Source organism: Orcinus orca, chromosome 11 (assembly GCF_937001465.1).
Source record: "Orcinus orca chromosome 11, mOrcOrc1.1, whole genome shotgun sequence".
Lineage (NCBI taxonomy): Eukaryota > Metazoa > Chordata > Mammalia > Artiodactyla > Delphinidae > Orcinus > Orcinus orca.
Genome location: NC_064569.1, coordinates 58,518,484 through 58,533,666, shown reverse-complemented (window position 1 = coordinate 58,533,666; position 15,183 = coordinate 58,518,484). Strand labels below are relative to the sequence as shown.

The following is a 15,183-nucleotide window of genomic DNA, read 5'->3' as shown; positions in this document are numbered from 1 at the left end:
GAGAATAATTAAACTATTTTAGGTTTCTGACTTCTTAGAAAATATTCCTTAAAATTTAATAGCCAATAGATTTGAATTAAATATATTATTGTAAACTTCTTTAGGAATCCCTTTACTGAATCTGATATAGTACTACAGTTGCACGAAAATGGTTTTTGCATAACTTAGTCTGCACAGATTTATAAACAACATTTTACTGAATATTACCTTCACTGATTTAAATGGACATCATTTTATCTGTGGTCTGACCATCTGTTACTACAAAGTGTATCAGAGAAATCTGTGTGGAAAATAAAACAAATTGTCAGTATTTTAAGGTCATATTTAAATAATGTTCACCAAAATATTTAAAAAAACTATTATCAATGGGCTGTATTTTTTGTCCCAATATTTGGGTATTTACGCTGACCAAAGTGAATGCTAATTAACATTTCTTCCGGTTGTTGACATTATGCAAACTAGAAACACAGACTTTTAAAAATAATTGTAACTATTGTAGATATATTTAATCAGTATTTTGATATTGCTTCTGGTATTTGGAAAATCTCCAATTAATGCAACTGATAGAGGTATTTCAAACATGTCTTTCTATTTTAGTTGTAGGAAGGTTTTCTTGAAGATCTCAAGTTATTGTAATTGTTCCCAAAACAACAATCATGTTTTTTTTTTTTTTTTTTTTTTTTTAGCTGTACGCGTGCCTCTCACTGTTGTGACCTCGGTTCCTGTTGCGGAGCACAGGTTCCAGACGCACAGGCTCAGCAGCCATGGCTCACGGGCCCAGCCGCTCTGCAGCATGTGGGATCTTCCCAGACCGGGGCACGAACCCGTGTCTCCTAGCATCAGCAGGCGGACTCTCAACCACTGTGCCACCAGGTAAGCCCAATCATGTAATTTCCGGGGCACGAACCCGTGTCTCCTAGCATCAGCAGGCGGACTCTCAACCACTGTGCCACCAGGTAAGCCCAATCATGTGATTTTAAAAAGTTCATGTTGCTACTCTGAGTCTCAGTTTTCTCATCAGACTGTTAGGGCTAATATAATTTATTATGTTTTTGACAGGAATCAAACGAAACAGCATATGTAAAAGTTCTTTGAAAATTAAATGCGGTTTATAAATATATGGTTTAATCTTAGGAACCTTGTAAGATTTTACTGTTATAATATTTGTAAGTTGCACTATCAAAAAAATCTCAGTCCTATGATATAATTATCCTAGAAATAATGTAAACGAAAGTGAGTTTAACTCCCAGGTAAAATCCATGTTATTGAAACTGAAGAATAAACCTAGCATTGTAGATATTAAACTTAGAGGTTGTGCTTGCATATGTAAAAACACTTTAAAGATTATAGGAATATTTTAAGGGAAAATGTGTAAAAATGGGGAAAACTTTTTATTTACAGGTTACCTAGAGATATTTAGTGCTTCAGAATATTTACTAAATATTCAGTAAATATTTAGTCTTTCCTAACTGAAACCAAGTTTTGCTGTTGTACATATAATGGCACAGTAATTTTTTAAGCCTAGATTTTGGACACTTTCAACTATTTGTTATTTCATGCATGTATATGATTTGTAAAACAGACAAAGAAGAGAAAAAAGATAAAAACTCTATGTAGAAAATAGAATTTTATAACTTAACTACATTTTACAGAATATTCCAAGAGATGTCATTGGTCATTTTATTATTTTGAAAATATTACTTATTTAAACAACTAAAAAATGTTAATGCCTGATATAATCTTCAACATTGGAAAGGATAAATTATTGAAAAATATGTAGAACAAAACTTCCATCTCAATGCTATTGATACCACTATACTGTTGAACAAGTATTATATGAGGTATTGAACATTGCACATAATTATACACTTAGGATTTGACATCATAGCTAAACCAGTTGTTCAAGGCCACTAAAATACTGAAAGAAGATTAAGATTATTAACAGTGCAGAGGAAAAAAGAACTATAAAATCCCTTCTAACTCATAGCTGGAAATGGTGATTTCATTCAAAAGAATGTCACAACTATTAAGAGTTTTCAGTAATTCATGACATAAAACAAGACATCCACCTCTAATTTTTTATCTTTTCTATTACATGAATCCAATGGTGATACAGTACGTGTTTTGAACCTGCATGACAGTGTGATCTTTATTATTGTTATGTTTCAGAACTTACCCCTTAAGGGTTTCACACATGTTTGAAATTATATTAAATTTCATCACTTCAGATAGGTGGCATGACCTTTAGATTTTATACTAAGCATTACTCTGTGTTAACAACACATAGAGTATCTAAAATTAATATATTAATTGAAGGGCTGAAAAATTTAGGTATGAGTAATAGGTATTAATTGCTAAAAAGATAAAATTCAACCTTAGGTGATACTTGTTCTATGGATTAGTAAATTGTTCCTCTTTACTACAAACCTATAATAAATCTATGGCTCCAGTTTCTAAAATACCTACTTTTTTCCCCCAATGTTCAGTGACTATTAGAGTTAGAACGTTTCCTTCAATGATTTGCAAGAAGATGTAGAGGAGCGGAAAACCTCAGGAAAACATAAAGTGGTCCACAAACATTTGGCTTATGTACAGTTAGTTATATCTGCATTTCATAATGGTAAACTTAAAATATGTTCGTTTTTGAGCATCTAAGCAACGTTTGGAGAGCTGGCCTACTGTGTGAGAATACCATTTAAAACACTTGTGTTCCATAATACAGCCAGGAAAAGACTATTCAAAATTCCCAGGTAGAACAGAGCTGTCAATACTAAAGGAAAAGCTTTGCTCAAGAAAAGAAACTTTTCATCTTGACAAATGGCACACCTGGCATCAAAAGTCATAAGAATCCATTTGAGGTATGGTCGCTTAATGGAAGATTAGATTCACACAGACACAAAGATCAACACACAGGAAGAGTTTTTAACTCTCTGCACCACCCAACATGAGATGGAGAAACAAAGAAGGTGGAAAAGAAACACTTTCTCAGCACTAATAATCATTAAGTATACATAACTGTTTTATCCAATAGGAAGCTGGACCAAAATGATGACAGAATCTATATTTACGATGTGAGGTTGCCACTTAGGAAAATTAGCAGAGCGTTTGTACATAAATTTTGTTTAAATTCATTTTTATGTATAGAATAGACCATTCAGGAAGTAGATGAAAAAATCTATAACAGTTGAGAAATTTAGGAAATTGTCAGGAAGGATAGTGTTGAGATAAATTCTTTGAAGCCTTTCCAAAGTTTGCGTAAGTTTATAAAAAGAGATAAATTTTCTTTGAGCTGAACAGAGTCTGCACAAATGCAGTGTACAACATACTATATACATATGGGGCCTCCCTATGTACATATACATATGCATACACTACCTATATGCGTTTTTTAACGTATACACAGCTTTAACTCAAAGAAAATGAGTTAGCAGTACAATAATCATTGAAAGACAATCCAAGTGCTGAAATAAGTGACACCAGTCACTTAAAGGGCTATTTCACTTCTCACATTGCCCAGGACTAAGAATATAATTCCCTGTTTTAGTTTTTCTTTCATTGCATCACTGACTGTCACAGATAATCTTTGTGCTTTTGCATAATGTTAATCCCGATGTAACATATATTCACATACAACATTGGACATTTTAAATAAGCATGCTAGAACACAGGCAGGGCCATACAACCATGCACAAAATATTCTGAATATGTTTTTTCCATACTGACTGCAACGTCAACATGCACCACTATCATATTTGGTCCTGTACAGTGAGGAATGTATAGCTGAAGCAGTCATGGCTAGTTGCACTTGCAAGAGTTTCTTTAGAGAAGAACACCCAGTAGAGAAACAAAACAGAATGAATGAAACAAAAAAAATCCCCCAAAACCTAAAATTAAAAAAAAAAATTTCCTCCCACACATTAACACTGAAAATCTGGCCATTTTCCTCATTCCACACAAAGCAGGTCTTCTCACAAAATTCTGAGTCAAATTGTTTTTAGGAGACACACATTAGTGTCTCAGAGCTTTTCCTAACCATTGGAAAAGCTCATCTTGATAAAGCATTTTCCAGCGTACATTGGCTTCGACAGTTTCCACGGCTCTTGAGAAAGAGGCAGCAGCTACTCCATCATAGCTCTTCATGAAGTTCCTTAGCTGGAAATAGAAATATTAAAATAGTAAATAGACAGCATAAGGAATATGGTCAATAATACTCTAATAAGTTCCTATGGGGGCAGACGGTTACTAGACTTATCATAGTGATCATTTCATAATGTATGCAAATGTCAAACCATTATATAGTATACCTGAAACTAACATAATATTGTATTTCTACTACATTTCAATAAAAAATATAATTAAAAAATAGTAAATACACATGTCTTCAAAACAACTCATGTCCAACACATATAAACAAGAATCTATTTGAAGAAAAGTGTCACAGTCACTACAGAAGGTATATTTAATATGTGGAGTGAGCTTAGTAATGAAATGGAATAAAACAGATTGTGTCCTCTAGGTGTAATGTAATTTCTTTTGGAACTGAAAGGAAAAAAAGAATGGACATTACAGTTTAAGTAGCTTCAAATTCAGCTTCTTGTTTCATAAATAAATATTAAAATAGACATATTTAATTTGTCTTTTCATAATAGGTTGATGGGATTGTGGTAAAGACTAGTTCTAATTACAAAGCTATCTAATGTAATAAATAGCCTTAAAATGAATATGAGGATTAAAGTTAACTTTTTGTGCTTACAGAGAAAATTATTCATATTCTCTAAATAAATAGTATGAGTGCCTGACACTATCTTTGATAGCAAAGAAATATCAAAATTATTGGGCAGTGGAAAAAAAAGTAATGATGCTATGAAAACTGGATGATAAATGACACTGCAATCACCTGAGCAACTAGATTTAGAAAGAATGAAGGAGGAATGTCGATTCATTTAGCTAGAGAATTTGAGCTTTAATTAAAAAGTTAAAATTTTTAAATGTTTTGTCATGATTTTATGGATAGATTTTCTCTAGAGAGTCCACATACACTAGGAATGCTCAAGGATTTTATTTCAAGATTAAATACTAGCAGATTTTCTCTCTGTTTGATATGTTTTAAGAAACTGTCAACCAACCAACAATTGCAATGCTAATAGACAAATGTGAAAAATCAACTTGCAACACAGAAGTGTTATACTGTGTAATTAGTGTGGGGTGTGATTCATCACATGGTGGGCACCACATGGAGAATATGCCAGGAGAGAAATGTCATCAAGCTTGACTCAGGGATAGGGAGATACGGGGGCAGGGGAGTCATTAAAATGGAGTTAATTATACCTTTCTGAATTCATCTAGAAATTGGTTCATGGGTAGCTTGGTTTGTTTATGACAGTATTACTTTGATTACATGATACTGATGGTTTTTTTCAAAGTTTATCCTCTACTTTCCTACAAAACCTGGTGCCCTGCAGCATTAGCAGTGGATAACTATATCTCAGAGCTATGTTCTTTATAAGACTTCAAATTCACTATGCTTTAATAACATACAAAATATTCAACGTATTATGTAACAAAGATTTATCAGTGCTATCCTTAAAACTGATCTGACACCTGACCAGATTTACACATACAAAAGAAAGAGGATGAAGGGAAAGACTAGAATTTATTGAAACCTTCAATATTCTAGACACTGTGCCACACACGTATACCTGTGACATGTACACATAGATAAAAAGGAAGTCTAATGAAAGCATTTGAATCATATTTTTAAACTTAACTGACTCATCCAGTGATTCATTTGTATTTATATATTTATGTTCAGATTCATTCAATCTATATTCCTAAAGCAACAAATAGTACATTTTGATCTATATTTTGAATTTTGCATTTTAATTTATTACAAAAATATGTACATTACAGTGTACATTTGTAATTACATCTGTGTATTACAGTGGCGTTATTTACATAATATAGGTCAATCAGGAAAACAAATTACATCTACTTCTTTTATTTTTTTTATTATTTATTTTATTTTATTTTATTTTATTTTTAACATCTTTATTGGAGTATAATTGCTTTACAATGGTATGTTAGTTTCAGCTTCACAACAAAATGAGTCAGTTATATATATACATATGTTCCCATATCTCTTCCCGCTTGCATCTCCCTCCCTCCCACCCTCCCTATCCCACCCCTCCAGGCGGTCACAAAGCACCAAGCTGATCTCCCTGTGCTATGCGGGTGCTTCCCACTAGCTATCTACCTTACGTTTGGTAGTGTATATATGTCCATGCCTCTCTCTCGCTTTGTCACCGTTTACCCTTCCCCCTCCCCATAGCCTCAAGTCCATTCTCTAGTAAGTCTGTGTCTTTATTCCTGTTTCACCCCTAGGTTTTTCATGACATTTTTTTTCTTAAATTCCATATATATGTGTTAGCATACGGTATTTGTCTCTCTTTCTGACTTACTTCACTCTGTATGACAGACTCTAGGTCTATCCACCTCATTACAAATAGCTCAATTTCGTTTCTTTTTATGGCTGAGTAATATTCCATTGTATATATGTGCCACATCTTCTTTATCCATTCATCCGATGATGGGCACTTAGGTTGTTTCCATCTCTGGGCTATTGTAAATAGAGCTGCAATGAACATTTTGGTCCATGACTCTTTTTGAATTATGGTTTTCTCAGGGTATATGCCCAGTAGTGGGATTGCTGGGTCATATGGTAGTTCTATTTGTAGTTTTTTAAGGAACCTCCATACTGTTCTCCACAGTGGCTGTATCAATTTACATTCCCACCAACAGTGTAAGAGGGTTCCCTTTTCTCCACACCCTCTCCAGCATTTATTGTTTGTAGATTTTTTGATGATGGCTATTCTGACCGGTGTGAGATGATATCTCATTGTAGTTTTGATTTGCATTTCTCTAATGATTAGTGATGTTGAGCATTCTTTCATGTGTTTGTTGGCACTCTGTATATCTACTTTGGAGAAATGTCTATTTAGGTCTTCTGCCCATTTTTGGATTGGGTTGTTTTTTTGTTATTAAGCTGCATGAGCTGCTTATAAATTTTGGAGATTAATCCTTTGTCAGTTGCTTCATTTGCAAATATTTTCTCCCATTCTGAGGGTTGTCTTTTGGTCTTCTTTATGGTTTCCTTTGCTGCGCAAAAGCTTTTAAGTTTCATTAGGTCCCATTTGTTTACTTTTGTTTTTATTTCCATTTCTCTAGGAGATGGGTCAAAAAGGACCTTGCTGTGATTTATGTCATAGAGTGTCCTGCCTATGTTTTCCTCTAAGAGTTTGATAGTTTCTGGCCTTACATTTAGGTCTTTAATCCATTTCGAGCTTATTTTTGTGTATGGTGTTAGGGAGTGATCTGCTCTCATACTTTTACATGTAGCTGTCCAGTTTTCCCAGCACCACTTATTGAAGAGGCTGTCCTTTCTCCACTGTACATTCCTGCCTCCTTTGTCAAAGATAAGGTGACCATATGTGCGTGGGTTTATCTCTGGGCTTTCTATCCTGTTCCATTGATCTATATTTCTGTTTTTGTGCCAGTACCATACTGTCTTGATTACTGTAGCTTTGTAGTATAGTTTGAAGTCAGGAAGCCTGATTCCTCCAGCTCCGTTTTTCGTTTTCAAGATTGCTTTGGCTATTCGGGGTCTTTTGTGTTTCCATACAAACTGTGAAATTTTTTGTTCTAGTTCTGTGAAAAATGCCAGTGGTACTTTGATAGGGATTGCATTGAATCTGTAGATTGCTTTGAGTAGTAGAGTCATTTTCACAATGTTGATTCTTCCAATCCAAGAACATGGTATATCTCTCCATCTATTTGTATCATCTTTAATTTCTTTCATCAGTGTCTTCTAATTTTCTGCATACAAGTCTCTTGTCTCCTTAGGTAGGTTTATTCCTAGATATTTTATTCTTTTTGTTGCAATGGTAAATGGGAGTGTTTTCTTGATTTCACTTTCAGATTTTTCATCCTTAGTGTATAGGAATGCCAGAGATTTCTGTGCATTAATTTTGTATCCTGCTACTTTACCAAATTCATTGATTAGCTCTAGTAGTTTTCTGGTAGCATCTTTAGGATTCTCTATGTATAGTATCATGTCATCTGCAAACAGTGACAGCTTTACTTCTTCTTTTCCAATTTGGATTCCTTTTATTTCCTTTTCTTCTCTGATTGCTGTGGCTAAAACTTCCAAAACTATGTTGAATAAGAGTGGTGAGAGTGGGCAACCTTGTCTTGTTCCTGATCTTAGTGGAAATGCTTTCAGTTTTTCACCATTGAGGACGATGTTGGCTGTGGGTTTGTCATATATGGCCTTTATTATGTTGAGGAAAGTTCCCTCTATGCCTACTTTCTGCAGGGTTTTTATCATAAATGGGTGTTGAATTTTGTCAAAAGCTTTCTCTGCATCTATTGAGATCATCATATGGTTTTCTCCTTCAATTTGTTAATATGGTGTATCACATTGATTGATTTGCGTATATTGAAGAATCCTTGCATTCCTGGAATAAACCCCACTTGATCATGGTGTATGATCCGTTTAATGTGCTGTTGGATTCTGTTTGCTAGTATTTTGTTGAAGATTTTTGCATCTATGTTCATCAGTGATATTGGCCTGTAGTTTTCTTTCTTTGTGACATCCTTGTCTGGTTTTGGTATCAGGGTGATGGTGGCCTCGTAGAATGAGTTGGGGAGTGTTCCTCCCTCCGCTATATTTTGGAAGAGTTTGAGAAGGATAGGTGTTAGCTCTTCTCTAAATGTTTGATAGAATTCGCCTGTGAAGCCATCTGGTCCTGGGCTTTTCTTTGTTGGAAGATTTTTAATCACAGTTTCAATTTCAGTGCTTGTGATTGGTCTGTTCATATTTTCTATTTCTTCCTGATTCAGTCTTGGCAGGTTGTGCCTTTCTAAGAATGTGTCCATTTCTTCCAGGTTGTCCATTTTATTGGCATAGAGTTGCTTGTAGTAATCTCTCATGATCTTTCGTATTTCTGCAGTGTCAGTTGTTACTTCTCCTTCTTCATTTCTAATTCTATTGATTTGAGTCTTGTCCCTTTTTTTCTTGATGAGTCTGGCTAATGGTTTATCAATTTTGTTTATCCTTTCAAAGAACCAGCTTTTAGTTTTATTGATCTTTGCTATCGTTTCCTTCATTTCTTTTTCATTTATTTCTGATCTGATTTTTATGATTTCTTTCCTTCTGCTAACTTTGGGGTTTTTTTGTTCTTCTTTCTCTAATTGCTTTAGGTGCAAGGTTAGGTTGTTTATTCGAGATGTTTCCTGTTTCTTAAGGTAGGATTGTATTGCTCTAAACTTTCCTCTTAGAACTGCTTTTACTGCATCCCATAGATTTTGAGTCGTCGTGTCTCCATTGTCATTTGTTTCTAGGTATTTTTTGATTTCCTCTTTGATTTCTTCAGTGATCACTTCGTTATTAAGTAGTGTATTGTTTAGCCTCCATGTGTTTGTATTTTTTACAGATCTTTTCCTGTAATTGATATCTAGTCTCATAGTGTTGTGGTCAGAAAAGATACTTGATACAATTTCAATTTTCTTAAATTTACCAAGACTTGATTTGTGACCCAAGATATGATCTATCCTGGAGAATGTTCCATGAGCACTTGAGAAAAATGTGTATTGTTTTTTATGGATGGAATGTCCTATAAATATCAATTAAGTCCATCTTGTTTAATGTATCATTTAAAGCTTGTGTTTCCTTATTTATTTTCATTTTGGATGATCTGTCCATTGGTGAAAGTGGGGTGTTAAAGTCCCCTACTATGAATGTGTTACTGTTGATTTCCCCTTGTATGGCTGTCAGTATTTGCCTTATGTATTGAGGTGCTCCTATGTTGGGTGCATAAATATTTACAATTGTTATATCTTCTTCTTGGATCGATCCCTTGATCATTATATAGTGTCCTTCTTTGTCTCTTCTAATAGTCTCTGTTTTAAAGTCTATTTTGTCTGATATGAGAATTGCTACTCCAGCTTTCTTTTGCTTTCCATTTGCATGAAATACCTTTTTCTATCCCCTTACTTTCAGTCTGTATGTGTCTCTAGGTCTGAAGTGGGTCTCTTGTAGACAGCAAATATATGGGTCTTGTTTTTGTATCCATTCAGCCAATCTGTGTCTTTTGGTGGGAGCATTTAGTCCATTTACATTTAAGATAATTATCGATATGTGTGTTCCCATTCCCATTTTCTTAATTGTTTTGGGTTCGTTATTGTAGGTCTTTTCCTTCTCTTGTGTTTCTTGCCTAGAGAAGTTCCTTTAGCAGTTGTTGTAGAGCTGGTTTGGTGGTGCTGAACTCTCTCAGCTTTTGCTTGTCTGTAAAGGTTTTAATGTCTCCATCAAATCTGAATGAGATCCTTGCTGGGTAGAGTAATCTTGGTTGCAGGTTTTTCTCCTTCAACACTTCAATATGTCCTGCCACTCCCTTCTGGCTTGCAGAGTTTCTGCTGAAAGATCAGCTGTTAATCTTATGGGGATTCCCTTGTGTGTTATTTGTTGTTTTTCCCTTGCTGCTTTTAATATGTTTTCTTTGTATTTAATTTTTGACAGTTTGATTAATATGTGTCTTGGCGTATTTCTCCTTGGATTTATCCTGTATGGGACTCTCTGTGCTTCCTGGACTTGATTAACTATTTCCTTTCCCATATTAGGGAAGTTTTCATCTATAATCTCTTCAAATATTTTCTCAGTCCCTTTCTTTTTCTCTTCTTCTTCTGGAACCCCTATAATTCGAATGTTGGTGTGTTTACTGTTGTCCCAGAGGTCTCTGAGACTGTCCTCAGTTCTTTTCATTCTTTTTTCTTTATTCTGCTCTGCAGTAGTTATTTCCACTATTTTATCTTCCAGGTCACTTATCCGTTCTTCTGCCTCAGTTATTCTGCTATTGATCCCATCTAGAGTATTTTTCATTTCATTTATTGTGTTGTTCATCATTGTTTGTTTCATCTTGAGTTCTTCTAGGTCCTTGTTAAATGTTTCTTGCATTTTGTCTATTCTAGTTCCAAGATTTTGGATCATTTTTACTATCATTATTCTGAATTCTTTTTCAGGTAGACTGCCTATTTCCTCTTCATTTGTTAGGTCTGGTGGGTTTTTATCTTGCTCTTTCATCTGCTGTGTGTTTTTCTGTCTTTTCATTTTGCTTATCTTACTGTGTTTGGGGGTCTCCTTTTTGCAGGCTGAAGGTTCGTAGTTCCTGTTGTTTTTTGTGTCTGTCCCCAGTGTCTAAGTTTGGTTCAGTGGGTTGTGTAGGCTTCCTGGTGGAGGGTACTAGTGCCTGTGTTGTGGTGGATGAGGCTGGATCTTGTCTTTCTGGTGGGTAGGTCCACGTCTGGTTGTGTGTTTTGGGGTGTCTGTAGACTTATTATGATTTTGGGCAGCCTCTCTGCTAATGGGTGGGGTTGTGTTCCTGTCTTGCTAGTTGTTTGGCATAGGATGTCCAGCACTGTAGCTTGCTGGTCGTTGAGTGAAGCTGGGTGCTGGTGTTGAGATGGAGATCTCTGGGAGATTTTCGCCGTTTGATATTATGTGCAGCTGGGAGGCCTCCTGTGGACCAGTGTCCTGAAGTTGGCTCTCCCACCTCAGAGGCACAGCACTAATTCCTGGCTGCAGCACCAAGAGCCTTTCATCCACACTGCTCCTTAATTTGGGATGATTCGTTGTCTATTCACGTATTCCACAGAGGCAGGGTACATCAAATTGATTGTGGAGCTTTAATCCGCTGCTTCTGAGGCTGCTGGGAGAGATTTCCCTTTCTCTTCTTTGTTCTCACAGCTCCCAGGGGCTCAGCTTTGGATTTGGCCCCCGCCTGTGCGTGTAGGTTGCCAGAGGGCGTCTGTTCTTTGCTCAGACAGGACGGGGTTAAAGGAGCCGCTGATTCGGAGGCTCTGGCTCACTCAGGCCGGGGATAGGGAGGGTCACGGAGTGCGGGGTGGGCCTGCGGCGGCAGAGGCCGGCGTGACGTTGCTAGCCTGAGGCGCGCCGTGAGTTCTCCCGGGGGAGTTGTCCCTGGATCCCGGGACCCTGGCAGTGGCGGGCTGCACAGGCTCCCTGGAAGGGGGTGTGGATAGTGACCTGTGTTCGCACACAGGCTTCTTGGTGGCGGCAGCAGCGGCCTTAGCGTCTCATGTCTGTCTCTGGGCTCCGCACTTTTAGCCGCGGCTCGCGCCCGTCTCTGGAGCTCTCTTAAGCAGCGGTCTTAATGCCCTCTCCTCGTACACCAGGAAACAAAGAGGGAAGAAAAAGTGTCTTGCCTCTTCGGCAGGTCCAGACTTTTCCCCGGACTCCCTCCCGGCTAGTCGCAGTGCACTAACGCCCTGCAGGCTGTGTTCATGCCGCCAACCTCAGTCCTCTCCCGGCTCTCTCCGCTTTGCCCTCCGCACCCGTTGCTGTGCTCTCCTCCACGGCTCCGAAGCTCCCCCACTCTGCCACCCGCAGTCTCCGCCCGCGAAGGGGCTTCCTAGTGTGTGGACATTTTTCCTCCTTCACAGCTCCCTCCCACTGGTGCAGCTCCTGTCCCTATCCTTTTGTCTCTGCTTATTTTTTTCTTTTGCCCTAACCAGGTACGTGGGGGGTTCCTTGCCTTTTGGGAGGTCTGAGGTCTTCTGCCAGCGTTCAGTAGGTGTTCTGTAGGAGTTGTTCCACGCGTAGATGTATTTCTGGTGTATCTGTGGGGAGGAAGGTGATCTCCAAGTCTTACTCTTCCGCCATCTTCCCGGAAGTCTGCCACATCTACTTCTTTTAAACTATGTTCCACATTGTTACATATTTTCCTAGGCAGTCACTGAATGAATATGCTGGATAGTGATAAATGACCCTTTGGCAACTTTGACTCTGTGGAGTGTGCTCTTGGCCTTTTGACCTTTTGACGAGGTAGAAAGCCAGCCTGAACACATGAAGTAAAACTCTTAAGTCTTCCTCAAAGGCAGACTATGGGATTGACTATGAATGTGTTAAGATAGTAGGTCAGATTATCCTGCAAGGGAACTCTCAGTAGAAAATGTAACTGGGGGTTCTCTAGGGATTCTTTCCTTAAATCACTATTTAAGTGCACTAAATACTTCCGTTGTGAGCTCACGGAGCTTGGGGTGACTCACATACATCTTACGAGTAGCTTATTCATCAGAACACGAGTGGCCCACTTTCCATAGTTGTCATAAATTGATCTTACGTCTCACACTCCTCCACAACTCTTCTGGCGAACTTGTGGTCAGAGCAGCCATCTGACTGGTCCTGGGGCAGGGTCACAGCACCTTCCAGACCCCTGCCTCACTTTAGAGGCATGGGGTAGATGGAAGGCATTTGGCATTCCAGCCTGCTTATTTTGGCAGCTCTTTGGTAGATGTTCTGCTGCTATTAGTTTTCATTATTGTGCTTCCTAAATATTTATGCCATCTTATGCTTTTATTTGAAAATGTTGCAAGTTTAGACATTTTTATAAAATAACATTTAGTAAGATGTCAGAGTTGCTTGTGTTCCCTGTTCTCCTTAGCATAAAATTTCTAGACATGTTTGTTAATTTCTCTATTAAAAATATTTTAGTATTTAGTACTCTTGATTTAGGGTACTCCAGACCTTAAACATCACAAAATAATTTGTAAAGTGCAGCACACAATATACTCTTAGTAACTATATAAATGAATTGAATTAGCTATTGCCCGATTATGAGGTTTATATTTTCAGCATTAAAACTGTAAATGGGATGTCTGTAACGCACAGGATCTATGTTCTTTTACAACAGTGTTGTATATAAGGGTCAAGAGGCCAAAATAATGAGTGCTGAAGAGGATTGCTGAACGGGCATTAGTATGGAAAAATGGCAAGGGCCTCTGAGGTTCCATGAGGTTGTACTTCCATTCGTTTAAAATTAAGGAGGTGATGTACTGTTTCATGGAGAAATATTGTTCAAATTGCTAGAGCTATGTAATTAGAAGGAAATTGCCAGTTTCAGGTACTAGAATGTAGTTTTGGGGAAGGGACCATAGAACAATGTAAGTGTCTCTGCTGAATGCCCCTAAAGTTGATGGGGATCATTACAATCTCAAATTAGTTTTCAGAATTCATAAAGATGCCAGTTCACTTCTGATCTATAAACTTTTGAATATAAGAATATGCTATATCCAAAGGGAGCGTATTGGTTTTTCTGCTTACGAGGCTCATTGGTTATGGGAAAATGAGACTGAAACTTCCTCAGTTCCTTTATATTTATGGAAGGGGGTTATCAGCAATACAAATTAACCCCCCTCCCACCCAACAATAGTGGGCCACAATCCTACAGTCAATGATTAGGTAATAAAAGTATGGAAAAGCCTCAGGCAGCAGTTGGTAAACTGGAAAGTCAGTGCAAGCATCTGTGTCATGAAGGGATTCATCACTCAGGCTACAGAGAGCCTGTATTGTGAAGTTAGCTGCTTTGCAGATAATGGAATAAAAGCCACAGTTGAGTTTCAGTTTTCAGATGGCACCTTTCATTATAGGGGTATCTTGGAACATTTCAAATGGCAATTAAGTGTAAAACTTAAATATGTAAGTGAAATATGTAAAACAAAATGGCCATCATATGATAAAATCAATTTAAATGTCCATTTAACAGATGTTTTTCCATGAGCTGGGTATTATACTGAAGCAAGGAAGACATGAAAGACAGAGTTAGAGAACAGAAGAGGGAGAGAGAACAGGAGAGAGGCAAGGGGAGAGGAAGATGGCAGAAGGAAGGGAGCTAAAAGGAGGGAAGGGGAGAGGGGAGGAGAGGAGAGATCTTTCACTTCTGAGTTCACTTCAATGACTGCACAGGTTGTCACTAAACGAGTCTTTCATTCCGATTATTGAATGTAAAATCAAAGAATTAAAACTACTTCATTTAAATACATAAACTCATTAGCTTAATTGTTCTTTCTTTCTCTTTCCTATGGATATGAAAGAATTCCTTCCCTTTTAGCGTCCTTTATTAAAAATAAAAAATATAGTAAAGGGCTTCCCTGGTGGCACAGTGGTTGAGAGTCCGCCTGCTGATGCAGGGGACACGGGTTCGTGCCCCGGTCCGGGAAGATCCCACGTGCCGCGGAGCGGCTGGCCCCGTGAGCCATGGCCGCTGAGCCTGCGCATCCGGAGCCTGTGCTCCGCAACGGGAGAGGCCACAACAGTGAGAGGCCCGCGTA

General features: G+C 37.7%; 1 protein-coding gene across 1 annotated transcript in view; it reads right to left on the bottom strand.

Annotated features, from left to right (window-relative positions):
- Positions 1 to 1,608: 1,608 nt before the first annotated feature.
- Positions 1,609 to 15,183, bottom strand: part of TRHDE (thyrotropin releasing hormone degrading enzyme) — a 408,390-nt gene continuing 394,815 nt past the window's right edge. The window contains exon 19 of the mRNA XM_004281902.4: positions 1,609 to 4,152. Coding sequence (XP_004281950.3) covers positions 4,009 to 4,152 — 144 coding nt within the window. The 3' untranslated portion in view covers positions 1,609 to 4,008. The remainder of the gene's footprint in view (positions 4,153 to 15,183) is intronic.